The following is a 27,989-nucleotide window of genomic DNA, read 5'->3' on the forward strand; positions in this document are numbered from 1 at the left end:
GTTTTTACTTCACGATTAGCCGACACAATTGCTCGTTGTTTACTAATTACTTCATTCACTCTTCCTCCTATGTGTTTACTATTTAACGTCAGTTTTTCTAGGTTCGTCCTACTCGACAATGTGTGTGTGTGTACGTGTGTGTGGTGGGAGGAGGGGGAGGGTGTTAACGTTAGGTTTGACGTCACCCGCTTTGACCTCCCTTCGCCGTGCGGAGGTTACGCGCTGACGTTCGCGTATGCCCCGCCCACTGGCCGGCTGTGTTGTGGCCGGGCTTACAGTGAGTTCGGATGGCGGTGTGTGCACGTCTATGCGGGGTCGGGCAGGCACGGGGCTGCCGACGACGGGAGCAGCGGGATCCAGAGGCTAAGCCCGAGGAGGAGGAAGAGGAACGCATTGAAGCCCCCCGCTCCTTGTTGCAGCTCCCACCGGAGATTTTGGTGCATATATTCGGGTCTTTACCCGGTACTCAGCTGCCCAGTTTGGCTAGAGTATGCAGGAAGTTCCGACAGATCCTGAGCACTGACACCATCTGGAGAAGGCGCTGCAGGGAGGGTATGTATAGCCTACTCTCCCAGTGAGAGTCAGAGTGGCTTAGTGTATTTAATCAGGAGGGAGTAGGGATGGGAGTGGTGCTTGACTGGGGCTGTCATCGCTCGGTAAGTGCCGGGGTGGACAGCAACGGTAAAGTGAATGCTGCGGGGAGTAGAGAGAGACCCACAGAAGCAGTAGTACCTAAGATCAAAACAAAGACAACATCCTTCAAAGCGCACACCCAATGCGGTGACTCCTGCTAGTCATGTAGGCAAGCCCTTCAGCGCCCTACATAGTAATCGCTATATAAAAACTGCAGTACAATACATACACCGTAGTGTCGGGCCAAAAGTAGAGGGGTGCATGATGAAGAATAAGGAAAGGGAGGGTGGTGTGGGGTTTGCAGGCAGATGAAGAATGCATAGAATGGTGCGATGGGGTTGCAGGAATCCGCAGGGAATTTGGGAGCTGTAGGAAATTGGGCTTCAGTCTGCAGGGGTGATACTGGGATTGTAATCAAGTAGGATTGTTCATTGAAGTGTTAACGGATGATGGATGCTATTTAGAGTGCCATCAGGCATTCGTGTGTGTTGGTGTGCATGGGGCTGTCATTGGGGGTGTTGTTGTGCTCTGAGCTACCGTCTGGTGTATTTTTGGGTATATGTGTGGTGTCAGGGGCTGGGTGCAGGAGCGTTGTAGAGGCAGAGGCTGCTGACTGGAGTGAAGCTGTAGCAGAGATTAGAATGTGCCGTTGGTGAAGGGATTGTTGGCGGGATTATTGATGGTGCAGGTGTTGCCAGTAGGAGTGTTGGCAGGGCAGGGGGCCACCAGCAGGCGTTTCGGTGGGGCAAGGGGTCACAAGTGGGTGTGTTAGCAGGTCAGAGCATTTCCAGTGGAAGTGTTGATAGGACAGGGAACAGCGTTACCAGTGGGAGTGTTGGCGGGAGGCTTGACAGGGAAGCGGTCAGCGGAGCAAGTGTCAGCAGGGCACAGGTCGCTAGCGGAAGTGTTGGTGGGGTGGGGTTTGCCACCAGGAGGGTTAGCGGGGTAGGAGTCGTTAGCAGCAGCATCAATGGCAAAGGCCGTCGGCAGGGCCATGGATGCAGATGAGATGGCTATTCAACAGGGTTACCTGAAGTGCCTTCTTCAAGCACAAGCATGTTGTAAACCAATGTGATGACACTTTTTTTTTTAAATAAACAAAGAAGGGGGTATCCTTAAATGAGAGAAGGTAAAGACCTTCTGTCTGTTAGAGAGTTCTCCTCACTCACCAACCTAGTTGGTGACATGCTTCATCATCGGGGTCCACCTGAGCAGTCGAATACCACTCGGGTGTGCTTCAACGCCTGATTACAGCGGAGCAGGGTTGTTATTATATCAGTACGTGTAAGTGACGTGTGTGAGTGAGTGAAATAAAGTTAAAAGTAATCCTACTGTACTCCCTAACAAATTTAATATGGAGCAGCAGGGTCACGATTAAAAAAGTGGTGAAGTGTAATACTAATGTAGGTTTAATTTGACCTAAAGTATTATCCAAATATTGACGGTCTACATGTTTCAACCTTTGAGTGTAATCACAGGTTTTCGTCAGGACCTATTGACACACCGGGCGGTCTACACGCACTAAGGTGCATCCAACCCTGGAGCGTCTGTGTGCCACCTACATATACTTGCGAAGGTGGTAAAAAAGGGTTCAGGGAGTCCTCTGTGTACAGATGAACCTGAAAAAAGCACATACAGTTCTGGGCAATCAGTAAATGATCTATTTAGAACTAGAATGAACAGTGCCCATTTCCGTCTGAACTCTCATTTTTGCGCATATAATCACCTCATTCTGAGTTATGCGCCCCATGTAATTACCATTGGTTGTTGGAACCGAGCATTCGTTCCATATTATGCGAAATTAGCATCAACCCACTAAATCATTGTGGAAATCGTGGTTGTCTTACGGCTACACAACAATTGTGAGTATACTTGATGTGTGATTCTCTAGAGCGGACGAAGACGCATGTGAAAAAGACTCTATTTGTGACATGCGTGCGCTAAGGAAATTATTTAAAAACAGAACACGGTGGAAAAAAGGAAACGACTCCAGACTCACTCGCGATTCTTACTCGAATCGTGTCATGGGCTCATAAGGGAGACAGACGGTGCTGCATTACTGTTGGACAAGAAACACAAAACATGGGCGGCAATGGTCAGAACACTTAACTCTAAGTGCCTCACGTGTGCGTGGCCACCAGCTCTTCCCTACATACTCTTACCTCAGCTCACCGACTGCCTGCCACAAACCTGCGGTGCTTCCCCCAGGCGCCCGGATGTTACTGAATGGGCAGCAAGGCTTCAACTAAATACTCCTCACTTCCTGGTTATACGTCACATGACTAGTGGGCGTGGCCTGGAGTGAGGAGACCATTCTTAAAGCGACAGGTCGATTTCTGCCGGTGAATGGCTAGTCATAGGTGAGAAAATAAAAGGAGTCAAGAGTGATTATTAAAAATATATATTTACATGGAATAGGACCTTCCACACGTAGGAGGAATGCTACAGAAAGGAAAACAGTAGTTCAGTTAAAATTACATGGCACAATGAGATTATTTGTTCAGCACAGAGTTCCAAGGTATGCAATCGTTCATACCATGTTTGTGGGTGGACAATCTGTGTATCCAGCATTGTTCTTTTTCATACAGATATTTCTGTGTGTTAGTACCAGTCACAGTTTCAATTATCGTCCAACGCATATCTTTGGGTGTATGATTGTGTTGAAGAAAGTGTTCTGTTAGACGCGTGGTTTGTTTTTTGCATCTAATAGTACTCCTGTGCTCACAGATCCTCTGCTTCACTTTCCTTGTTGTCATCCCTATGTAACAAAGTTCACACGGGCAGGTAATTAAATATACTGCATTAGTGGTGTTACAGTTTGTATGTTTTCTTTGTGACCATTCTCTGCCAGGTTGTAGGGATAGTGTTTTTGTGGCTGTGGTGAGATGGCACACGCTACAGTCACCGCATGGAAAATGACCTGTAATGTTAGGTAGTCCCCATGAATTAAGGACAGTACATCTTGTTGGTGTTTCTGGTTGTTTTGGTCTGGTGTGTACCAATGCATCTTTAATACTCCTTGCTCTCTTGAAAGAGAACAAGGGTTTTTCCCATTTTAGGTTGCCTGTATTCAGGATGTTCCAGTGTTTGTTAATTGTCCTTGTGACCTGGTTAGAGATAGTACTGTATGTGGTGAAGCACGTGAGAGGCGTGTCCGTCACTTGTTTCGGATTGGGTTCCAACAGTGCCTCACGGTTCTGATTAGCAGCCCGTTATTTGCAAGTTGCCAATATCTTTTCGGGATATCCTCTGTCTGACAATTTGAGTGACAGGTCATTAGCTTGGGAGCGAAAGTCAGAGCTCTTGCTACAGTTTCTCCTAATTCTGAGATATTGTCCGAAAGGGAGGATTTCCCTGAGGAGCCTAGGGTGGAAGCTATCAAACCTAAGTAGATTGTTTTTCGCAGTCGGTTTGTAGTGTCTGCGGGTTTCAAGGGCCCCGTTCTCTATAGTGATCACAACGTCCAGAAAGACTAAGGACTGGGTGTCACTACAGTGAGTAAATCTGAGATGGTCATCGCAGGTATTTATCCATAAGAAAAATTCATTTAGAACATTCTGGGGTCCATTCCATACTAGGAGTACATCATTGATGTACCTGCGCCATAGTGTTATGTTTCTAGAGAAGGGGTTAGATGTGGTCAGGATGAACTTCTTCTCAAAGTCGTAGACATAGAGTCCTGCCACACTAGGAGCGAAGGTACTACCCATAGAAGTACCGCCCGTTTGTAAATACAGGGTACCCTCGAACTCAAAAAAATTCAGTTTCAGGGCTAGAGTGGCGCAGTCGATGATAAACCCCTTGGGGGTTCTATGGGACCATTCTGAGTTCTCGAGTGACTGCTCAAGCACGTTTAGGGTCGCATCCTGAGGGATGCTGGTGTAGAGACTTTCAATATCCAGGCTGACGAGGATGGTGTGTTCGTCAACCTGGATTGTTTTAAGTAATGACAGAAGACTTTTGGTATCCTGGAGATATGTTTCCGATTGTTGGACCATAGTCTTGAAAAAGAAGTCACAAAATCGTGATAGTGGCTCAAGGAGTGAACCAATCCCAGAAACAATGGGCCTCCCTGGTGGTGATGTATCAAGCAGAATGTTTGAGACTGTTATCTGACAGGAGAAATTACCTCCCACTCCCCTCTGATTCATCTAATGACCTTAAATGTGACATCAGTTCATTGGTTAACTCAGCAGCATGTAACAATGAGATCTCCAAAATGGAGGCAGATTACTTGACAACCACGGAAGGCAAAATTCCTTACTTTTACATCCTCCCCAAAATGCACAAAGATAAGTTCCCACCACCAGGGAGGCCCATTGTTTCTGGGATTGGTTCACTCCTAGAGCCACTATCACGATTTTGTGACTTCTTTTTCAAGACTATGGTCCAACAATCGGAAACATATCTCCAGGATACCAAAAGTCTTCTGTCATTACTTAAAACAATCCAGGTTGACGAACACACCATCCTCGTCAGCCTGGATATTGAAAGTCTCTACACCAGCATCCCTCACACATAGATCCTTTCATTCGCAGATTAGAAGGAAACAGAGAAATTGAACCTATTTGGTCACAGGATTATCCCACCAAATCCTTGGGTTGTGCGGATGATCTCGCTATTGTAACACCTGATCCTATCACGGCCTTGAATGCCATTGAAAGTGAGGCTAATAACTTCGGATTAGTGTCCGGATACGCACTCAACGAAGGGAAAACTCAGATTGTATTGAACAAGAAAAGCGAAATGAGGGTTTCCCGAGTAGTAGAAAAGCTACATATTTAGCAGTTTGTATTTCATCGAATCTCGAAAACCTGGTCAATCTAAATCTTAAACCAATGCAGGAAGACCTCCAACGCCTAGACAATCTACACCTCTCTATTATTGGTAGAGTTAATGCGGTTAAAATGGTCTTCTTCCCCAAAACTCTGTATTTGTTCAGAGCGATATGCCTAGAATTCTCAACTTCTTGGCTTAAATCAATAGAACGTATGTTTTCAAGTTTTATTTGGGCGTACTCACAACCCCGGCAGGCCTATAAGTTCCTTACTCTCCCCAAGGATAGAGGCGGATTAGCTCTCCCAAACTTAAAGGCTTATTATTGGGCATCCGTGCTATTATATAGTAGAGAGCTATTACAGAACAACGGGGAAACGCAGGGGGGTGAGGACTGTATGCCATCCATCTTTCAATTAATCCTAGGCTGTAAGAGTAGAGGATATCTTTGGCGACACTTGCACGATAGTTATCACAAGAAGGTTACATTTAAAACACTATATAGTGGATTTAAGGTATGGAAGGCCGTTAGGAAAATGCTAGGTATAGGGCGACTTTCTTTCTACACTCCCCTAAAGGATAATCCAATTCTCCCGGAAATATTTAGTGACAGATGTATACACAAATGGAATGAGGCGGGAATTGTCCAGATAGGCTGTCTCCTCTCCTCTGCAGGGATTCAATCCTTCGAAGAACCTAAAAGAGATTTTGAACTGGACTGGCAGGACTTTTTGAAGTACCTTCAAATTAGAGACTTTTTGTCACGAAAGGTGGGGGTCAGGGTTTTGTTTGAAAAAGTTAATATAGTAGAAACACTAATTCACGCTAAAAAAAGCACTAATGGGGGGATATATTATCTTATCAATGCGCTGTTTCCGGACGATATGGAGACAACCTCACAGAAATGGCAGGAAAAAGTCGGAATGTCGATTGACGAATTTAACTATGCTTATTTAATGTCACAAACAATCCTCATGTCAACGAAACTGCAAGCACAATTTTTTAAAACCTGTTTTTTTTTTTAATATTATACGCCTGCCAAAATTGCTAAGTGGGGGAGCGGCAAGGGCACGTGTTGTCCAAGATGTATGCTATATAACGCTGATTGTGTACACATTTGCTCTACATGCGAAGGATTAACATCTATAAAGCAAGAGATAGGGACATTTTTGACTGCAGTACTCCAAAGCACAATAGCATTATCTAGTGAGGTCATTTTATTTGGGGCGGCGGATCCTAGTAATGCTAGAGTAGGCCATGAACTCATCTTTATTGCTATGGCAGTTTTCAGGCTGTGTATAGCCTCAGCGTGGCTGGACTCTACCGCTCCGTCATTCCAACAGTGGCTAGCTAGGCTATTAGCCATCTCTAATATAGAGATTGCCATTTATAATCGGATGGGCAGGAAGCGACGTAGAAGAGGGTTGAAAATCTGGACCCCTCTAATAGAATGGTGTCAATCGCAAGGCTGTACTTAGTTGAGTACCAATGATCAATGGGGATCTGGTTGTGGGTGTTTCTCTTGAATACTGAAATTAATGTATTCTGGAACCAGTGTTTCCTAAAGTTATGATTCAGTGTGAATAATCAAATTGTATGTATACTTGTCTGACCGGGAGGGGTGGGGGTGGGGGTGGGATCGGGGGGGGTGAAAATTGCTGTTATAAACTGAATAAAGATATTTAAAAAAGAAAAAGGAACTACAGTGGCAATGTTTGGTTTTGAGAACAAACATATTTTTGCTTTTGCAAATGTTTGCTATATTGATGAGGGCCCTGCAGCTCCCACAACAATGTTTTACAAAACCCATATGAAAATAAGGCAAGCATTGACATAACCAAAAGGCTGATAACCAAATTGGTTTCTATTGGCTTTGCCAATGCTTGTTTATTTTCATGTTCCTTATAATTTTGTTGCAACAAGTTACACTGATTTTTCCATTATGAATATTTTTAGGAAATACAAGCATACATCGACGCATTTTGCCGAAAGATGTTTCAAAGAAATGGTACCTAACATTTCACAGTAGTTTAGCAAAATGTTTTTTTCCTTTGTTGAATTTTTTTTAATGACTATTTTATTTTGAAAGCAAAGAATCATCAATCTTACTTTCAAGGTTTTGCATATATTTGCGCCTAATTATAGACCATTCTGGAAGCATTATACATAGCCTTATATTGTTAAACTTTGCAAACGGGTATACACATTTTTATACTAAAACCACCATCAGTAGTGCAGGCTGCACTTACATTTCCTTAGACCAGTCGCTCTAATAAAATGGCTTTGTGTTAATGAACCTTAAATAAAAGTTCGAACAGCATTTACATATGGGCACAAATATTCCCTTAACTGCAGACAATGCCCTTCCCTAATCCATAACGTAGTAGTGTAATCGGGCAGACTAAGGGTTTGTGCTGCAGGGGGTTGGGCCTGTTTGTCCCAAGGACAAAATAAACATGAAAACGTCTTGTCCTTGACTCCAAACAATATGTCCTGGGTGTTAAACCATATGAATTCCACACCCCTGATTCTGTATATGTCAGAGGTAGGAGCTGGATGCTTTGGCCATCAAGTATCATGAATGAAGTATGATCTAGTGACCAACGTGTGTCGCTGGTCAGGTGGTAGATTCAGTGCATCAGTGGTCAAGGAGATTGCATTAAACAAGTGTATAGGCTAGTTGTATCTCATTAATCTTAGTTGCATGGTTCAATCCAAATTAATCTGGGTAGATTCAATACAAGGCAAATTGGCTGTCATAATATATCTTCATGCTTTTATTATTCTTTTTACTCCTTGTCCTCTTCAACATTGTTGACTTGTGTGCGGGAGCCGGCCATCTTGGCGTCCTTGGACGCCACCATGGCGTTTGACACGCTGGAGTGGCCATACATCTGGGCGATGCTGGCGAAATTTGGATTTGGACCGGGCTCTATCAGCTGGGTCAAATTGTTGTACTCGGGCCCATTGGCGCAGGTGGTGGTGAATGGGCGAGTCTCGGTCCCATTCGCGCTGGGGCGGGGCACGCGACAGGGTTGCCCCTTGTCACCTCTCCTGTTTGCACTGGCCCTGGAGCCCCTGGCGGAGTGGCTGCGGTGGCACCCTTCCATCCGTGGTCTCCGCTGGACCCCCGAGCATGAGGACCGTGTGTCCCTCTATGCTGATGATATCCTCCTGTATCTCGCCCCCCCGCGTAAATCACTGATCGTCCTGGTTGATGTTTTGCGCTCATTCGGTCGCAACTCAGGACTTGTCATCAACTGGGCGAAATCCTGTGTATACGTGCTTTCCGGGGAGGCTCCGGTCCTGCCACGGGACTGTCCGATCCAGATTGCCTCCCAGGGGTTTCGGTACCTGGGTATATATATCACTCTTGACCCGGAGGCCCGCTATGAGCGGAATTTGTTGCCCCCCCTCCAGCGCTTGAAGGAGGACGTGGTGCGCTGGCGGCGTCTGCCGCTTTCGCCGCTCGGCCGAGCGGCCTTGTTTAAAATGATGTCCTTGCCGCGCTTCCTCTACGCCCTCCAGAATACTATGGACTTGGTTCCAGCACGCTATTTCCGTGAGGTGGAGGGCCTCCAGCGGTGCCTGTTCTGGGACGGGAGGCCGCGCATTGCTCTAGCTAAATTGACGCTCCCGTGGTACGATGGGGGGGTCGCCCTCCCGGACATTAAACGGTATTACTGGGCCAACTGGCTGCAATTAATCATGGCCTTTACGGGCCCGCCTTGAACCCGGCGTTTGAGATGGACAAGATGCTCCTGCCCGGTGGCGACTACAATCGAGCGCTCTACTCTGCCGCGCCCGACTCCCGTCTGACGGGACCGACGCGTGTCATGGTGCGTGTCTGGCACGCGGCTAATGCAGCCATGGGGTGGAAGGACCGTTTGACCCGAGCGTCACCGCTGTACGCGTCTGAGAGGTTGGGCTCCCTGTGGACGTCGAAGGGCTTCGAGAAGTGGGACACGATCGGAATCAGCACGGTGGGAGATCTCTGGACGAGGGGGGGATTCAAGACTTTTGCGGCGCTGCAGACGGAGTTTCAGCTGCAGGGCAGTGAGTACTTTCGGTACCTACAAGTCCGCCACGCGCTGGGCTCCGTCTTCCCGGATGTCGCGTCCATTCCGGAGTCTTCCCCCCTGGAGGACAGAGTGCTGGATGGCCATGTCCCAGACAGCACGATCTCCCTCGTATATAAAAAACTGATCAACGACAGATCGTGCCTGCTGACTAGTCTCCGCGAGGCATGGGTCGCCGACGGGCTAGAGCTGGACGACGAGGATTGGATTTCCGCGGTGGCCTCTCCAAAAGAGGTGGCCATCCCGGCTCGCCTTCGTTTCGTCCAGCTTAAGATCCTTCACCGGGTTTACGTGACGGGGCCAAGGCTTCTACGTATGGGCTTTGCTGGTGACGGAATGTGTAAGCGTGGCTGTGGTACGTTGGCAACTTTCATGCATATACTGTGGGAGTGCCCAAAGGTGGAGCGATTCTGGCGTGGTGTGCATGAGGTCCTGCGTGTGGTTACGCGTGTCGCGCTGTTGCCTGAAGCGAGGAGATGCCTGCTGAATGTGTGGGAACCAAATGACTATTCGGTCCCGCAGACGCGGTGGGTGACTCTGGGATACATGATAGCTAAGCGTGATATTGCTCAATTGTGGGGATCCCAGAGGCCCCCTGCGGTGTTGGCTTGGAAAGAGCATATGGATTGGTGTATGTTTCGTGAAAAGGTGGTGTATGTGGCGAGGGGTAAGCCTGGGGCGTGGGTGAAAATCTGGGGCCCCTGGAACGCTTACCGCGGGGGTATTTGTGAGCCGCCACGGCTACCGGCTGCCTCGCCTGCTCCGTCTCCCTAGATGGCCCCCCTCCCTCGGCCGTGGGCACGCGGTCCCCCAGTCCCTGATCTACTCCCATTCCCCTCGTCAGAGTTCTGCTGCTGGTTTGGATCCCCCACTTATGGAGCACATGCTGTCACTTTGGATCGCGGGTTGCCTTGCGGGTGTGGTTTTTCGTGTTGTTTTGTTTTGAGAAAAGGGAACCGTACTGTGGGCATGGAGCTATGCGGCCTGCAACATTGATAACTCCTGTTTCGCTACCCTGCACTGCCAAGAGACTCTTACTGTATGTATGCAATATGCTTTTGTCACTCTAGCGGCCGGCCGGGTGGTTGTAGGCCCATACCTGTAAATTTTTTGCAGACTGCAATAAACGGTTTCAAAAAAAAAAAAAAAAAAAAAAAAAAAACATTGTTGACTTGGCTGGTATTAGTTCCCAAATCCTCATGTCAACACGTTTTCTGAGAAAGAGAGAGACGCATTTGGCGAATTAGTCATGTCACATAATAAGAAATTAAAGTTAAAGTGAACATTTATGGGTCATTACAATAAGGGCAAACAAAAAAGAAAAACAAACAAGTGTAAACATTAATTTGTCAAATCATATTAAATATTATATTTCCAGTGGACTAACTGCAATGGTGTTGAAATAGTGGAAAACAGCACACTCTTGATGAATCTTTTATATTATCACTTATGGAGGCATGGCCAGGAGCTTCAGTATGTAGAACTACAAACTGAATATCAAATGGCCCTCACTGAGACTTTCCAATATTTACAGATACGTCACGCCTTACAGAAAGTGCACCCCAGGAGTGAAGAGCTTCCAGAGTCCTCCCCACGTGAAGACTGATTGCTGGACAAATACATGCCAAGGAAAGCGATTTCGCTTATCTACTGTAATTTGTTAAGCAATTTCACTGACCCCTTAACTGGCCTGTGTGGAACCTGGGAGGGAGACCTGAGAACCTTGGGGGATGATGTATGGCCCGAGGCCTGGGCATCCCCCAAGGAAGTGGCTATAGGATCCAGATTTCGCCTGGTGCAGTTCAAGATCCTCCAAAGGAACAACATCGGCTATTTTCCATATGGTGTTGCTTCAGCGTAATGCACCTTTCAAAACATTTTGTGTGGATCGCTGTACAGGAGTTAATTTGTAGAAAATCTGGGAGCTTTTCAGTTACCCATGTCGAGCTGTATGCAGGGTTTATACAGGGGATTTGCAACATATGGACCTGAAGTATTTGCATTAGTAATTAGGGGAGCGGATGTGGCATAAGGGCGAGAGCAGTCGACCTCGAAGCTGGGGAACCGGATTCGAGTCTCAGCAGGGAAGCTCAACATCCTGTGATTCTGGGCAAATCACTTAATCTCCCAGTGCCTAACAAAAAATATACGTGTCCGTCTGTAAAGCAAGTGGTGCTCGTGTAAAGCGCTTTGATACCTTCGGGTCAAGTTCGCGCTTTATAAATCACTGGAAAAAATATATATATTTAATTAAATCGGAATTACTGATTCAGCGCCCAAGAAGTGTGTTCAGGAAGGAAACATTTTTCATATGATTTGGAGTTGCCCAATACTTCAAAGTTATTGACTGTCTTAACAGTGTTTGTATGTGTTTTATGGCACAAACAGCGAAGTAATTCCTCCTGAATATTTGGTATGAAACCGATCTCCGTATGGATCGCCTTTCTGTCACGCTGTTATTTATGGTGGCTAAACACAAAATTGCATGGATGTGGGGAGCTGCACTACCACCTCAATTGGGCGTTTGGAGGCAGGATATGGACTGGTATTTCCAAGGAGAGAGGGTGGTGTGGGAAAGTAGGGGGGAAATGGAATGCATATAGGGTGATGGGGGACTCTGTGCTTCTCTTATGGTCACCAATGGAAATTCTTGGGTTTTGAGACATCTGGACCATGCTCCCGATCTGTGAACTGTTGGGGGGAGTGGCTGGGTGGACAGGGACTACGGAGATCGGATGAGAATTTATCATTCATTATCTTTGCTTTCAATGTTCGGATAGAAGCTGCTTAATGTCGCTGATTTTCTTTAATGTCCTATGCAATAAAAAGATTTAAAGAAATCATTAGAAGATCAATGCAATAGAGTGACAGTGTGGTGCTAATGCACATGCCTATTTCAGGTGAGGTGGAAGGCTGTATGAGGCTAGTGATGCATGGTGAACAGTTTATCTCAAACTGGCAACTTCAAATCATCCATATGATCATTGTGCTAAAGTGAGTCATCCCTGATCTTAACGTAATGTAAAGAGCGGGCCGACTTTGGCCAATATAATATGAATTGGTAAATACATTGTGCAAGTTTGACATGGTTATTATTAATTGCTATGCTAAAATATATTCCAAGGCTTCTACTGATAGACCAATTGAAGATACTGGGCTATAGTAAGGTCTTCAAAAGTGGTCTAGAAGAAGAGATACAACATTATGGTTGTGGAAATTAAAAGGGATTGTGAGATTTAAAGATAAAAAGATGGGCGGTGTAAAGAAATACATTAATTGACATTGAAAAAAATCCCTGCGTATCTGCAGCAAATACTTTGCAGGTAATATATTTCTGTAAAAGTGTTTACAGAGATGTAAATTCGTTGTAGCTGTAAAAGACGCCAAGGCGAGTGTCGAATCAAACATTGTTTGGATTCGTGCTTCCCCCAGAGTATCGTGGAAGAGCCTGTGGATTATTACTGCATTCCTCGTACAGATGCGGGTTTGTTCAGTTGTCATGCTCAAGACTTGTATCTGAAATCCAGCCGAGGGAGCCAGAGTTTATGGTTGCTCACATATGAGGTACTATCAGGGCAAAGGTCAGTTGCTGACTTGTGCTGTTGGGTTGCCATATTGGGCTAAGTACATGGAGAATAAGGCGACCATCTTGGAGTATTTAAAAGCGGAGCAGGTTTAATAGTTCAAATTTTTGATAGAACAGTACTGGGATACATTTCGTTTGCCAGGATCAATCAGGTTAATCTGATATTAATGACAATGTAAAGAAAACAAAGCTATCCTAACCTTTGTGCATAAAAAAATGTTGTCGTTTGTGCATGCAAGGACCAAAAAGGGGTCTGTGCTGTGTATCCTGTACATGATTTTGTTATTACAAATACTGTCTTTAGATTCACTGTATTCTGTATATTATATATATTCAATTGGTATTTTACAGCAAGTTCTCCAATATCATCTTTCTATTATTCATTAATTTACCATTAGTTGTTGACCAAACGTTTAAGAAAACATGGATGGTTAGGTTTCATTTGCTGAAGGTAATGTCTTCCATACCTAAGCAAACCAAAGGTGGAGATGGAGTGTTTTTATATTCTTCATTTTATTTGCCCATGATGCTATAGTGTTAGGTAAAAAGTATCCTGTAATAATCTCAAACGGGGTGTGATGTTATCAAGGTAAGATCAGTGATTAGTTCTTGTAGGTAGATGTACCGCACAATTGGTAATCAGGTCTGGACTTTGTTCATAGTCATGCAACATGAGTTGTCATAGTTCCTGAAGCCAGTAATGCAGCTCTGCATCCTTATTCAATTTAGTTTTTGTTGTACCCAACTTGAGTATCAGTTCACTTTCTTTCCTCTTCATGACCAGTTCTCTGTTGCCTTCTCAAGAATGAGCTATGGTATGTTTAGTCCAAAAAAAGTAAACTTTTTTTGATGTGGATCATACTGATTGTAGTGTTTGGTTACCGGGCAGCCAATTTCTGTTGTTAATATTCCGGTAGTCTTCTAGTATTCTGATTCATAATGGCCTGATAGCGTTTCATACACACAGTCAGTTACATGGACACTCAATTATGTAGATGATGATACTGCTTTTGCAGTTAATCCAATCCGTAGTGTGTATAGTGATTTCAGTTGTAGTGAAAAGGTTTAATTTTGTCGCGTCCAAATGTGGCATGTAAAAAATCCACTAAGTTTATCTAGGAAGGTTGTTTTTAGTTGTCTTTTATCATGGAAATTTGATGTGCAGAGTAGCTGTTTAAGATTTTTTGCTATACGAAAACTCGTTAGTGGGTTGCCAATATAATTCTTTATGGATGGATTAGTCATGCATAAGTACCAACCTTTCTGATTTGGAAAAGTCCATTGTGATAGTCTGTTAAAAAGCAGGTATTAGTTTTGTTCTTTTGTTTCTTTTGAATTGATGGAACTCCTCTTCACCGCAATTACATCTAGTTCGTTGGATTTCTCGTTTAGGAATGTTCCTGATTGAGCTTTGTGGATGCCATCTGTGGGCTCTTAGAATGTATTTTGCAGCAATGGATTTTCAATACAGTTTGGTCTGTATCCTTCCGTTTTTTTAAATAGATGGTAATACCGAAGAAATCGATTTCTGGATGGTATATGTCTAGTGTAGTCTGAAAGTTAATTTGTTATTTATTTCCTGTAATTATTGTTAGAGTAATGCTCCTGTGCCTTGCCAAATGCAAACAATATTGTCAGTAAACTTCCCCAAAAGATTATATGGGTACTATAGGCCCCCATCCCAGTCCCTTGTATCTGGGGGTAACAATCATAATTGAAACTGAAAACGTTATTGGAGAGGCAGAAATCTAGCATTTCCAGTATCATTTGGTTGAATTCCATGAAATGTGCTGGTTTGGTATTGCTTTCTGTGCTGCAATAATGCCATCAATGTGTCTTGTTGAGATCTAAAGGCTCATTACATCTGTGGTTGCCAGAGTATAGTCTTTCTCCTAGACAATATTGTACAACCTTTGTAATATATCTTTGGTGTCCTTGATATATGATAGAAGGTCCTGCATATTTCCCTGTAAATGGTGGTCTTCATATTCTCATACAAGAGAACAAATGATGGGTCATCCAGGTGGTGGGAATCCTTTTTATGTATTTTCGGTAGATAATATAAGGTGGCCATGGCAGGATGTAAAAAATACAGATAATTTTTTATTTCTAATGTTAACAGGTTCATATTGCATCTACCATTCATCTAATTTGGTTTTGAGTTTCATCTCTATTTCTTTAATTGGATTTTCTTCTAGTTTTCTATAGCAAGTTTTGTCTGATAATTGCCTAGTTCAGTGCTTCCCAAACTCTTTTACAACCATAACCTAGTTTTAGTACAACGAACCTTCGCCACACACCTAGCTCTAATGGACATGAGGCGGTGATTTTTCTAACATAATAAAGAATTGTGTGGTAGGCCATTATACGCAAGACTACACATTTTCCATTGAAATGGTCACTAAATTTGCACAGACATGAGAATATATAGCACACAAAGTGCACACACATATATATACTGGACAGTGGACCAACTTGCCTACGATAGGCACCAAACTCAGAAATTAAACCAATATATTATCCAAGACAAAGTAATCCCGTGTGCAAACTTCAACAGTGCCCACTGTCCAAGGGCAGCACCCTTTCCCTCAAGGTCAAACGTATGTATGAATTATATTAAAGTTGCACCACTTTCCAATTGCATATAATCAATTAGTCCATATTAAGTCCATCTGATGATTACGTTAACTTCTTTATTGTTTTTTTATTCTTTTTAAATGAACCACAGCCAACGCGTTTCGTTCTGAAAACAGAACTTCTTCAGGGCATTTGTAGTTTCCACGGAATGGATATGTGATACTTGAGGTGATATAATCCTTTTTCATATATAGCACACAAATGATAATGTGTGGAAATTGGGTTTCAGTGAGTATTTATTATGTTTTCATCAACAAGTAAAATTTCTTAGTTCTGATCCTGCTAAAATCTTAGATTCCGTCACACTTCAGAAATACAATTTTTTTTGCTTCATGTTGCTTTCTTAACTGCTGAATGTGTACAGTCAATTTACAGATAGTTACATTATGTTGTATGTTAGGAAAAAATGACATCCTCCATCTTTCCTTTCACACTTCATGTGCCTCAGCGGGATTGTCACATAATTCACTTTATTTTTCTTTCTCTGATTACAAAGTGAGAGGAGTGCGTAAATACCAGTCTCCGTGTAAAAAAAGTAAGCAGCAGAAGACATAGCCTGACATTTGACCTCTGTCCTTGAAGCGCAGCAAATGTGACACGATAAATACAGAATTTAATTATTTATCGCATGGGCTTTGGCGACTCACCAAAAATTGGCTCAACCTATAGTTTGGGAAACACTGGTCTAGTTGCTTCTGATATGTAGTCATCCGGATGTACAAGTAAAACGTAATACCTCTGCCTGCTTCCTTTATAATTAAGTTCAGGTTGCTTTGTAGGTACTTATGGCAGATTTTTTCATGCATGCTCAAATTTCTAGGTAGAAACTTTTTTAAATGTATTTTTATTTTTTTATATTCTTCAGCTACATCCTGAGATACTGCTGCATGGAATAAGTCTATTGTATTTCCTGCTGGTAGTTGGAGGCAGAACGTTGATTCGATAGTATTAATCTCACTTGAGGTAGACGTAGTATCAATTTCGAAGTCTTGGGCCAGCAAAAGAGGAGAATATTGTGTATCCTCTGATGGTTCTGAGAGGGTTGTAATCCAGTATATATCCTCCAGATGTTGGACTGATAGTGTGCAAGTCATTTCTGGTCTCTCTTTTGTTGGGTTTCTTTAATTTATCACTGAATAATGATATGAGCTTCAACTTTCTTGTAAATTTGAACAGATCTGTAGGGGTTTTGTGTAAGAATCCATTATGCAGTTAGGCAAAAAGATAGGTCTTTTTTGATAAGCTTGATTTGGTTTTTAGTCACATTGGTGTTGGAAATGTTTATCATCAGTTGGTTTGAATCTTGGTTTCTTTTTCTTGTTCTTTTCTCCGTGATTGTGTGGTCACTCCGGAGGTGGTTTTCTGTGAATGTATAATCTTGGGAGCTTCGGTTCTGGTTCTCGTATCGGGGGGTGTTTTGGTTCCATATACTGATTCGATGTCTTAAACTTCTTTGGAAAAAAATATTAACACCAAGTTTAGAAGTTGTGGCTTCTACTCCACTCCCTGGTGAGTCTAAATCATAACTAGTTTCTTAGTCTGTTAGACAGGGGGTGAGTTTTGGTGCTACAGAGGTTTTAGGAATATTATCGTAGCGTTTGGCAAATGTGTACTTAGGTTAGAGTTGGTAATCTAGTTGGTCATGTTCTGTTTTCTTTTTCCTTATCAGATCTTTTTTGTACTTGTCTATTACCTTGTTGAGTTTTGTAGTTCTTTTTTGTGACATTGTCCCAATTAGTCTCCTCTATTCTTTTTGTAAGGTTATCAACTTTCTTTTTGTATTCCTCCTATTTTTGATGTCTATTCGTTGCCTGATTTATATTATTAGAAGTTTCTTTAGGATTTGTTTCTCATCTTTTGATTTGTTCTGGGTTTGCGTTTTCAACTGAAGGTTGCAGGCCATTGGAAAGTGAGTGGCAGGGGACGGTGTGTCAGCAGAGGCAGCAGGACATTGGTAGTCGCAAGATGAGCGAATGGAAAGATTAGGCTCTGTGTTGATCTGAGATACTTAAACAACAACATTGTGATTGACCAATTCCCATAACCAAGGATTGATGAAATGCATTCTTTGACCAAAAATGCTAAATGGTTTTCCATGATAGACCTCTCTTCTGCATATCACCAGATTTCCCTACATCCTTCTAGTAGAGGGGTAAAAACTTTCTGCTCACTGTTCGACTGTTTTTAATTCCACTGAATGCCATTTGGGTTGGCATCAGCAGCTGCTGTTTTTTTAGAGATTGATGGCAGAATTGTTTGGTGAAATGCAGGCGATCATCTTCTTTCAGAATGATATATTGCTAATGGGTTGTAACACAATGAAAGGTTCAGAGAGGTGATGAGTAGCATGCTTAAAAAAGTAAAAGTAACAGCAGACATTTCTAAATGTAAATTTGTCAACATTTTACAGCAGATTGTCTGAGTAGAATGTTATTACCTTTAACTGAAATTGACAGGAATCCTTTGAAAGAATTTTCTGAAGGTAACGTTTAACATGGAGAATCCCAGGACAGTTTTAATAAGGAAGAACGTAGAATTAACGTGTTGTATTGGTTGCTCAAAGTCGATGTGGCTATTGAAAGGTTTGTCAGGTTATGTGTGAAGTGGCTGACAAAAGCTGTAAAACGTTTATTCCACTGTTAGGTTCTTTAGGGTACCCAAGTAACCATGGGACGAGGTAGCTTTAGATATAAGTGGAGCACTGAATTGGCAAGATGGTACATGTAAAAACATTTTGGTTTTGGTAGATACATTTTCCAAATGGGTAGAGGTCAGTGTGGTAGACAAGGCTAACACAAAGATTGTGATTTCATTCTTGGACGAAGTGTTTTTGAAGGAAGGTTTTCCAGCTATCATACTGTCCTACAACAGAGTGCAGTTTAAATCTTTTGAAATGAGGGAGTTCTTAAAAGCATCTGGAATTGAGCAAAGGTTCACAGCACTGTATCATCACAGTGGAAAGGGTGAACAAAAGTTTTTTAAAGGTTTTTACAACTTGCTAACAAAGGAAAAGTTTCATGGGACAGTGAGATAAAGAAAATGGTGTGGGCATACAGAACTACATGTCATGGTACTGTTGGGAAAAGCCCTTTCATTAATGAGAGGCAGAATACCACATTTCAAGGTAGATCCAGGTCGGATGAAGAAAAGTGAAATGGTTGAGTGTGATATCCAGGAAGTATGAAAGTGCATATTGAATTCTCAAAGAAAAAGTAAACTGTATTATGATAGCATACCTGGTACTAAGCAAGCAAATTGAAATGTGGGTCAATGGGTACGAGTGAAAAGTGCTAAAAAAGTAGTAAAAGGGGAAAGCGGCTTTAGTAAACCTAAAAAAGTAATAGAGGTAATAAATAACACTGTGTTGTTGAACAACGTTGAAGTGTGGTATTTGAGTCGCCTTGCACAAGCTATAAATGCTTGTGATAAAGGTAAAGAGAGTAAAACTATTGCTAGTAATTACTGGTGGTTGGATTGTTATGGTCTTTCCCCAGATAGTGACACAAACCCTGGCAGTGACTCCGATATGTGTGCAGTCTTTGAAGAAACTTCTAATTCATGTAGGAATTTTGATTTGGAGAGAGAAGACGTTCCATGGATGGGTCACAACGTATTTCCATAGAGGATGTACAATATGACACTAATAGTGGTTAGAAAACTTTTGACTAATGCGGTTAAAACCTCAAAAGGAATAATTTTAAAGAAACCTAGGAATTTGGAAAAGGTTTATATGTGATTGAAATAGTATATTTTATTTTCTTATTTATTTTGATTATTTAAAAAAAAAAAAGGGTGGTGTTGTGCAGTATTTGCTAAATAATCTAATGGTCAATATGTAGAATGTGTATTTCGTTAGGTTCTATGTTCCACATTCTAGATATATAAATGATGGAATAGGAATGTTGGGATTCATTGTATGTGTGGAGTTGACTTGCTGCTGGTGACTGGCAGGGGATGGAAATAAAGATCACTTCAGTCAATGCATGTAGACAGCATTATTTCAAGGACATTATTACAGTTCCTCTATCAAGGGTTCATATGAAACAGGCCTGTGCTGATGCTACCCATTAGCTGCTGCCAACAATAAAACCCATCATTGCAGGGGATGAGTAGCCAGCATGCAGTATGGGCATGGCCGCAGTTTTATAACACCTTTGGTCCAGCAGTGTACCTTGTGGGGAGAGAACATTATGATGGCACCGAGATAGAGGACCAAATCAGGCCGATCAGAATGCACAAAATTGAGTCAGGGTGGCACAGTAAACTTTCTGTCAGGAAGTTTGGTCCCAGTGATGGGCAGTAACAGATGTGCTGGAAACTGGCCCACGTTGTTCTTTGAACTGCTTCTCTGTTCAGTTCATGCTAAAATTTATGAGTCATGGTGCCACACGAAGATGATCTGTTTTTGATGCTGTATCCCAATTATTAAAAATAAACTATGGCATAACATTTTTCTTTTCATTTAGGCGCCATAATGGTTAAAAGAATGGACTCCCACTAGGCCTTCTCTGCTGACACAGAGCACCATTAGTCTGGTCACCAAGCAAGGATGCTCACTCTGTGCACTGCCATTTCTGCTGGTAGTGGATCCTTTAGTAGCTGATCTGGTCAAATAGAGGAGATCACTGTGGGAGGTGAGAATCATAAGGCACGTCTCTTAGCCGAGAAACATAAAATAGCCTTGTCTGGAGTTGATTTGGGAATTGAGCTATTCACAGTGGTGTTAAAAAGGAACTCTGAGTTGCTGGATATCCCTTTATCTCCATGGGGAGGATATCTCTGCTACCTTGGTCTGCTGGGATTCTGAAATACTTGGGGAATGGGATTATTTGAAAGTGTTACAGTTCATATAAGGTCAATTATCTGCAGCTCTTTAGAGACCTTGGGACTGAGTGGAACAGATGGAGGCGATCATAGATATTGTGGTTTGCGAAAATGAAGGTGTTGCCACAGCTTTTTAGAAGTGTTTCTGACTTCCACAGTGGAGATAGTTATGGAAGATGCTGGGGTAGATTATGGAGTTCATTTGGGGGTGGCAAACATGCGAAGGTGTGTGAAAAGGTTTTGATATTGCTCGGGGAGAAGTAAAAGCCTGGGGTGTCTGCATTTAGAAGTTCTCTATAATGAAGCACAGCTGAGGATTCTGAGAGAATGGAGCTCCACTGGCTTGTCAGATCTGCCAGTAGGCTCTCAACTGTTGTGGGGGACTTAGTAAAAATATTAGCAATATTTTAGGCATGCTGTTTATTGATGCCTATATCACGGTCTTTTGAGGGGTCAAAAGAGATAGAAACCTTTTTGTGTATGAGCGAGGTGGTGTTATTATTTCGCAAATCGCATTAACGTGAATCCATTCCAGGGTTAAAAGCAATCCCCTACTGAATGTTGATTGTGAGGATTTGGAGCATTTTCCCACTGGAACATATCGGGTGTATTTTAAGATGGAAGATGAGGATGTTCGGACACATTTTGGGGTCCCTCTTTAGAGTGTATGATCGAGGATAATGCTACCTTATTTATCTAATGTGTACAGTGACATTGCATGTGTTTCTTTAATAGTATAACACTTAAGGGCCCTACATTCCAAAGGATGTGCAGTGTTCTCTTTGTCTTCCAACATTCACAGGTCATTAAATGTTAAAGATTAGAATGCTGTTGACACCTCGGGTGAGAGTGGGTTCGAAAATTAGACAGACATGACAGACTGACATTATGAGTATGGTGTTTGAACAATTGTCCAGAATACTTAATTAAAAAGTTTAAAACCCCAAAAATTACACTTTAAATGGAGAAAAAAACATATATGTATGTGTGTATACATATATGTATATGTGTGTGTGTGTATGTATGTGTGTGTGTGTATATATATATGTATGTATTTCTACTTGTCCAATAATACCTCAATTATGAATTGAATAATATTCTTACCCTCTCAACGTATGTCAGCCCTAATCTCTAAAGTAAGGTGTAAAACACTCCAGTTCAAAATTTTATCTGGAGCCTTCACTCCCGTAATTGGTGCGGTGCATTACTAAGGTAACTTACCACTAATGCTTTTTTGTTTGTTTCTCACACCTACAACTTTATTAGATGTTGAAGTCATGACATTTCTTTGAGCTTGACAGGCTTTGGAATACTATGGCTAGAGCACTGCATGCTGGATGGTTACTGTCAATAAGATGATCCGTCGTGTATTCGTTTTCATTGCATAGAAAAGGGCCAAAATATCCAATTCTTTCTTGACTTCTACTGCTCTTTTGGTTAAGTGGATGAAGATTAAAATGTTGCTAGAGCAGGGCTTGTGGCATATCTCATACCTTCAACATTAAGAACCTCATGAAGCTTTGCTGCCAGACGAATAGTTTCACATTTAGAATAGAGAGAGACCTAGTTAGTTTTTCAGATCGAGGCATTTTTAGGTCTCGCCTGTGACCGCGCATGTGCTCTCGCTTTGCAAGAGATATTGTATACAACAGGGGGCTTGCCGCCCACCCATTACTTACCTTTGGTTGGCTTTTTCATGATGCTAATTTCGTTGCTTCTCATTGGTCACCGCATGCATGCTCAACTTCCTCTCTGTGTGTCTCTCTCTTCACTGCAGCATAGACCAACTACTGATAACTTAAGTTTCCTTTCGCTGATCCTGCTCAGATTGAAGTACTTTTTTTGTTTTATCTATCCTTCATTGTTGTTTCCTTCATCCCCATCATTGCTTCCCATGTACCCACCTCTCGCTTTGCTGCTTGACCAACCTCGTCTCTCGTCATGGCTGCTTGGCCCCTATGTCCAACGTTGCTTGCTCTGTCGCTCTCCCCTGTCACTGCTAGTTTTGGTATGTTACCTGGTTTGACTGAAAACACTTCCCTATGCACAGCTGAGGTGTGAAGACAAAACAGTGAGATGAAAATACTTGCTCAAAGAGGCAGATGTTTCCACATCTCGATGGGATGCATAGTACTTCTTTTGTTTGTTTCCCCTTCATTGTTCAACCCACCCTCCAGCTTCACTTCTGTTATAGTTATCATTTTTTAGGCTAATCCACAGTTCTGCACTTTACACTGTTATCACCTCTAGCGTATGGAACATATATTTTTCAGTACATCCTCACATGTTCTCTTGATGATAGCATGCAACAAGCCTTCAGAATGCACTCCTCGTTAAAAATGTCATGACCTCTAATTTAAGAGCTGCATGACGGTAAGAATGTAAAGAACACAGCAAACACAAAACAAAAGTACTGTCGGACTCTGAAGACAAGAGCTTTCTGAACAAATTGCTCGCAAGCTGCAGTAGAGACAGTAAATTTTACATAGCTCTAGTGTATTCAGCACGCATGCCCTCGAGCACTGATTTAGTTGCCCCATTATTTAGGAGGAAGGAGGTGAAGAGGGCAAAATTATGCAATGTAGTATTTTGTTTCCAATCCGGTGTTTTTGTGACTTTCACTGACTTTATAAACCTCTGAAGCAGGCTGCACTTACGTGTACACGATCAAAGTGATCTTTCATCTTTGGCTTTGCATTACTTTTTTTCCTTGCATAAAGTTCAGCATCTGGATTTACTCTTCTTTTGGGTCTGGCATTAAGCCAAGACCTTTTGATTTTGCTAAAATAATATGTGAAATATACTTGCTTAAAGGGGCTCTCAATAATTATTCCAAACAAAAGGTTCAGAGTGTACAATTCAAAAACAAATATCCAAAAGCAATAAAAACATGAATTTATATAAGCAAAACAGGAGAAAGAAAAAGAAAAAAGAAAGAGACCCTAATAGAAAAACATACAAAATGTATTCATTAAAACAGCTCAGTGTGTTAAGCTGGTACATATAACATAAGAACATATACATGACCAGACAAGTGGCAGACAAGGAGATGAGTACATAACAAGGGAGTTTACACAATTTTTCATAAAACTCCAGTAGACAAAGAAGTGTGTCCTCCAATAGTTGCGGCCACAATAGCGTCGACGGCGTTTCGACCTTTGGTGTTAATCCATGGTCATCTTCAGGACGAAAAATATACTGAGCATCCTAAACAAGTAATCTAAAATTACAAAAATTGCATTACATCATAAACAAAAAAAGGGCCAAAGAAACAGTATTATTTTACAAAAGAGGAAAAAGAAAAACAGGGTAAAGAAAAGAAAAAGGGCAAGAATTTGAAAGATTTTTAAGAAAAGAAACCTTCAACCAAACCAAATTAAGAATTATTAGTGAAGAACCACCAGTGCAATGAAAATGATTATACTAGCCGTACAAAAAATATATATAGTAACCGACTAAAAACCAATGTGCAGTCAGTTCCTGCCACCCGTGGACTTCAAAGGCGACTTATTTCTGTTTTCAACAGATTAGATACCACTGTCAGTTTACTTCAGCGGCCACAATTTCAGAAGCCACTTGAAATGTTAGGCAATCATCGGGGTCACTTCCACAACCACAGTTTGAAGAGCCGATCATAAATGTTTATAAATTCAGGGGGTCATGGAGCGAGCAAATCGTCCTCAACTTTTCCCCTATTTAATCCAGGCTAAACAACAAGGGAAAAGGGAAGGAGGGGGGGAGGGAGGGGGAGGGGTAGTTGGAAAAAAAGGGGGGGAGAAAGGGAAAGGGAAGAGAGAGGTAAGGGAAAAAAAGGGAGAGGGGAAGGGGAAGAAAGGGGTAAACTTATTTAATGTCTAGGCCAACTAAGTATCCAGCTTCGGATGCATATGCAATCGTTCATAGTGCAAAAATCGTCATCCTAATGTTAGAGATGACGAGAAGTTTTATTGCAAAATTATGTGTGGCGATACAAGACAGAAATCTGCCTAGAATGCAAAATCTTGCAGTAATGTATCAATCAGACAAGTTAATCAAGCCTCCCCACTTCTTGCTGAATATGATTCAAATAAGCTGTGCAAGGGTTCGCGCCCACCTCACTGGCATCATACGGTATATTCAAAGTTACGAATGCTGAAGAACCACGTCTCAATTAGGTCAAACGAACAAGGGCGCTTCCCGGGACTTAAACCACCCGGCAAATCACATATTCAATGTTGCGAATGCATACCAGTTGTATCAAAAACCCAGTAAACAAACAACCACGGGCGCTTACCGGGACTTAACCCCTTCAGCGCTGCGCGGATTCCCCCGCGGTGCTGAAGGGTTCGAGCGCGGGCGGGGCCATGACGGAACGGTTCCGTCATGAGCACAGCTCAACCGATGCTCATGACGGAACCGTTCCGTCATGAGCATGGAAGGGGTTAAACACCACACGGCACGGCAAATCACAAGACCAGTAGCAGCAGTTTCTGTACATCAAAATGTCTCCGCCAAGTTTAAAGACGCCGGGAAGGGCTATAAAGATGAAGAAAGGACTTCACATTGCCCACAGTTGAACCTCAGCGCCATATTGAGACAGGCAAAATCACAATAAACATAAGTGATATCGTGGTGCTAGATATCAGTAATTATGCATCCTTAGAACCCATTATTAACTTCAAGTCGCATGGATCCAAGGGCAGTGTATTTTAAATGAATATTTTTCGAATCGAACCTCATTTAATGTTTAATTTGTTTTTGAATTGTACACTCTGAACCTTTTGTTTGGAATAATTATTGAATGCCCCTGGTTCAGGTGGTTTGGGCTGCCCCTGTGGTGGTTAATAAAGGGGCTCTCAGCCACCTCTCCTCGACGATTGGTCTGTTGTTGTACCATTCCCATTATGCTTCCGCTCACTATACCACACAGCATGAAGCAATAGGTCAGCCTACCTGTGCTTGTGGGAAACGCCACTTTGAGTGACTGAATTATGCTCTTTCACAAGGTGCCCACAAGAAGTTCCCTTTAGTCCCAGTGTTGTCCGACGTGATGATAGGACGCATCTGAAGCGAGTACAGGGCACATACCGGCTTTAATTGTTCCTGTGACATTCCAGTTCTTTTGTAAATTCCTTATGAAGTGCACTGCTGCTATTTCACACCATACCCTACTGTTTTCCTGTACTCTGTTTCACCAATAGTTATCTGATAAACTTTGTCCAGGAAGAAAACCAAACTTTATGGTGTTAACTTTACAGCAAACTTGTAAATGTTTTATTTAAACATAAGTGGGATGTTATTTGGATTTTAGGATCCAATATTTTATACTTTGAACCCGCCTTCCTTCCTTCTTTCTTTCCTTCGTTAATTTTTAGGTCTCGGCTAGCGAAGGCTGTGCTTGCGCAGTCTCGCTCGCGAGATTTAATGACTTGGAGTAGTGGGGCTTGAACCCGCCCCTCTTCTGCATTGGCTGTCCTCTTAAATGCTGGGCAGCCATTTGAGAAGAGCTTTGTCTCTCCAAACAAGCCCCGTTTTTTTCGGATTCGTGGGCGTATTTTTTCGATTCTTTCTCTCCTCTGGAATGTAAACATTCCAGCCAATGGCAAGAGGAGAGAAAGAAAAACACGCCCCCGAATCCGAAAACGCCGCTTCCATCTCACATGGTCTGAAGGCTAGATCGCCGTCTCTGGTGCTGGAAACCAAGGTTCGGGCCTTATCCTGTGCAAATCACTTAATCTCCCCGTCCCTGAATGTGTCGTAACCGGTGCTCATGAAAAGTGCTGCAATGCTTTATTTAAAAATAAAATGCAGCGAGATATTAATTTCTCAGGCTGAATGAGACCGGTCTATGCTTCTGCGAAGCGTACACATTTCTTCAATTTGTAAATCGCAGTTTAAAATTAGCAGTCATAACAAGAAGAGAGCTGTTTAAAGTAAAAAAAAAACAAATAGTATTAAGGTTGGATCTTCTTTGAAAGTCATTGTAGGCTATTGAACTTTGCCTTTCTAAGATGGTTGCCACCAGATTACATAGACATATGGACGCAGAGCAGTTCGCTTCAACGCGTGTCCTTCTTCTTTGTTTACTGCACTGTTCACTTCCTAGTGACTTCCTGAATCCGGCTGTCGCGTCATATACACAGAGCTTGTGAATGAGGAAGTGAAACCAACAATAACAACCACAACAAGACCCAGCAACAGGAGCGTGCACGGCGCTCACAAACCGCAGGGATGCTGCTGGGTCTGGGCAGCTGGCTCGGTCTGGAAGCGGAGGAGCACCCTGCCCAAAGTCAGGGTCAAGTAGAGTCTAATAGTGGGGTAGACATTCCTGAGCAGCGGTGGCAGCAGCCCGAGGAGGAGGGGAGCGGAGACCCTCAGCGGCTGGGAGACCCCGATGACCAGGAGGCGCTGCGGAGCCAAGCCGAAAGGCTGGGGAGTAAGTGTCACAGTGTCGTCTGTTATTATGGTAAACATTGGGAGCGGCAGATGAGCGTTCTTATATTTGGGGGTATGTTCCGGGCGGGCGGTGGAGAGGTACATTGGATCCGGGGTTTTAAGTGGGCCGGGTCCAGTCGGTGCTAACAGCAGGTGCTTAGACGGGTTGCTATCGGGCTGTCCGTTTTTGCCCTTATCCTCAGGTTGAAAAAAATAAATATTAACTCTGCAGCAGTACGACCCTAAGCTGCCTTAGATGTAACTTCTTATAGTTCTTTTACAGTCTCATTTTTTCAGAACGGACGCATTTTCAATATGCTCTACAACATAGCCATGGTTGTTGCTTATTTATCTTATCTATGTATCAAACAACCATTTGCAAAACCAATAGTCGTGGCTTGTTACTTGTATTGTATATTTGGGTGCAATAACAGAAGCATCAAAATACCAGTCGGGCTGCACACTGTGCTAAGCACAGATTTTCAGTTTACTTATTTCTAAGCCACGTCCTTAATTACATCGGCCACACCCCTGTGAGAGACCCCCCCCCCCCCCCTTTGTGTTTTTCATCCCACTTAAAGCCCTGAACTGGTTCAAACATAGTAGAACCACGCATATCACGCCACTGACACCCGCCCCTCTCAGCCGATGTCCTCCTCAATGACTTTTTTACATCCTCCACATAAGCTACTTGCTTCCCTTACACTTAAGCTGGGTACCTTTAGTTAGTTACACATTTTCCTTCCTCTGTGTGTGTGGGTGGCTGTGTGTGTGGGTGGCTCTGTGTGTGTGGGTGGCTTTGTGTGTGGCTCTGTGTGTGGGTGCAAATGCAATAGGTCTCGCATTTGAGAGAGATTAAGCTATTGACATTGTAAATAACTGCCGTTTCTTTAAATGTTTTAAAAACAAAAACATAAACAAAAATAATGTCATGAGCAATGCCAATAGCTCTAACTTTAACAATGCCGAGACCATTGCATTGTAAATGCTTGTTTCCTTTTTGTTTTTGTTCCATCTTTCTTACCCCCTTTTCTTTTTTT

General features: G+C 42.8%; 1 protein-coding gene across 2 annotated transcripts in view; it reads left to right on the forward strand.

The window, feature by feature from the left end:
- Positions 1 to 205: 205 nt before the first annotated feature.
- The window catches only part of FBXO31 (F-box protein 31), a 292,218-nt gene continuing 264,434 nt past the window's right edge, over positions 206 to 27,989 (forward strand). The window contains exon 1 of one of the 2 annotated variants that reach the window (XM_085637496.1): positions 206 to 552. In XM_085637496.1, the coding sequence (XP_085493622.1) occupies positions 288 to 552 (265 nt within the window). In that variant the 5' untranslated portion in view covers positions 206 to 287. The remainder of the gene's footprint in view (positions 553 to 27,989) is intronic. The other variant, XM_085637497.1, reaches the window with a different exon arrangement.

This window comes from Triturus cristatus, chromosome 12 (genome assembly GCF_964204655.1).
Source record: "Triturus cristatus chromosome 12, aTriCri1.1, whole genome shotgun sequence".
NCBI classification, from domain to species: Eukaryota; Metazoa; Chordata; class Amphibia; order Caudata; family Salamandridae; genus Triturus; species Triturus cristatus.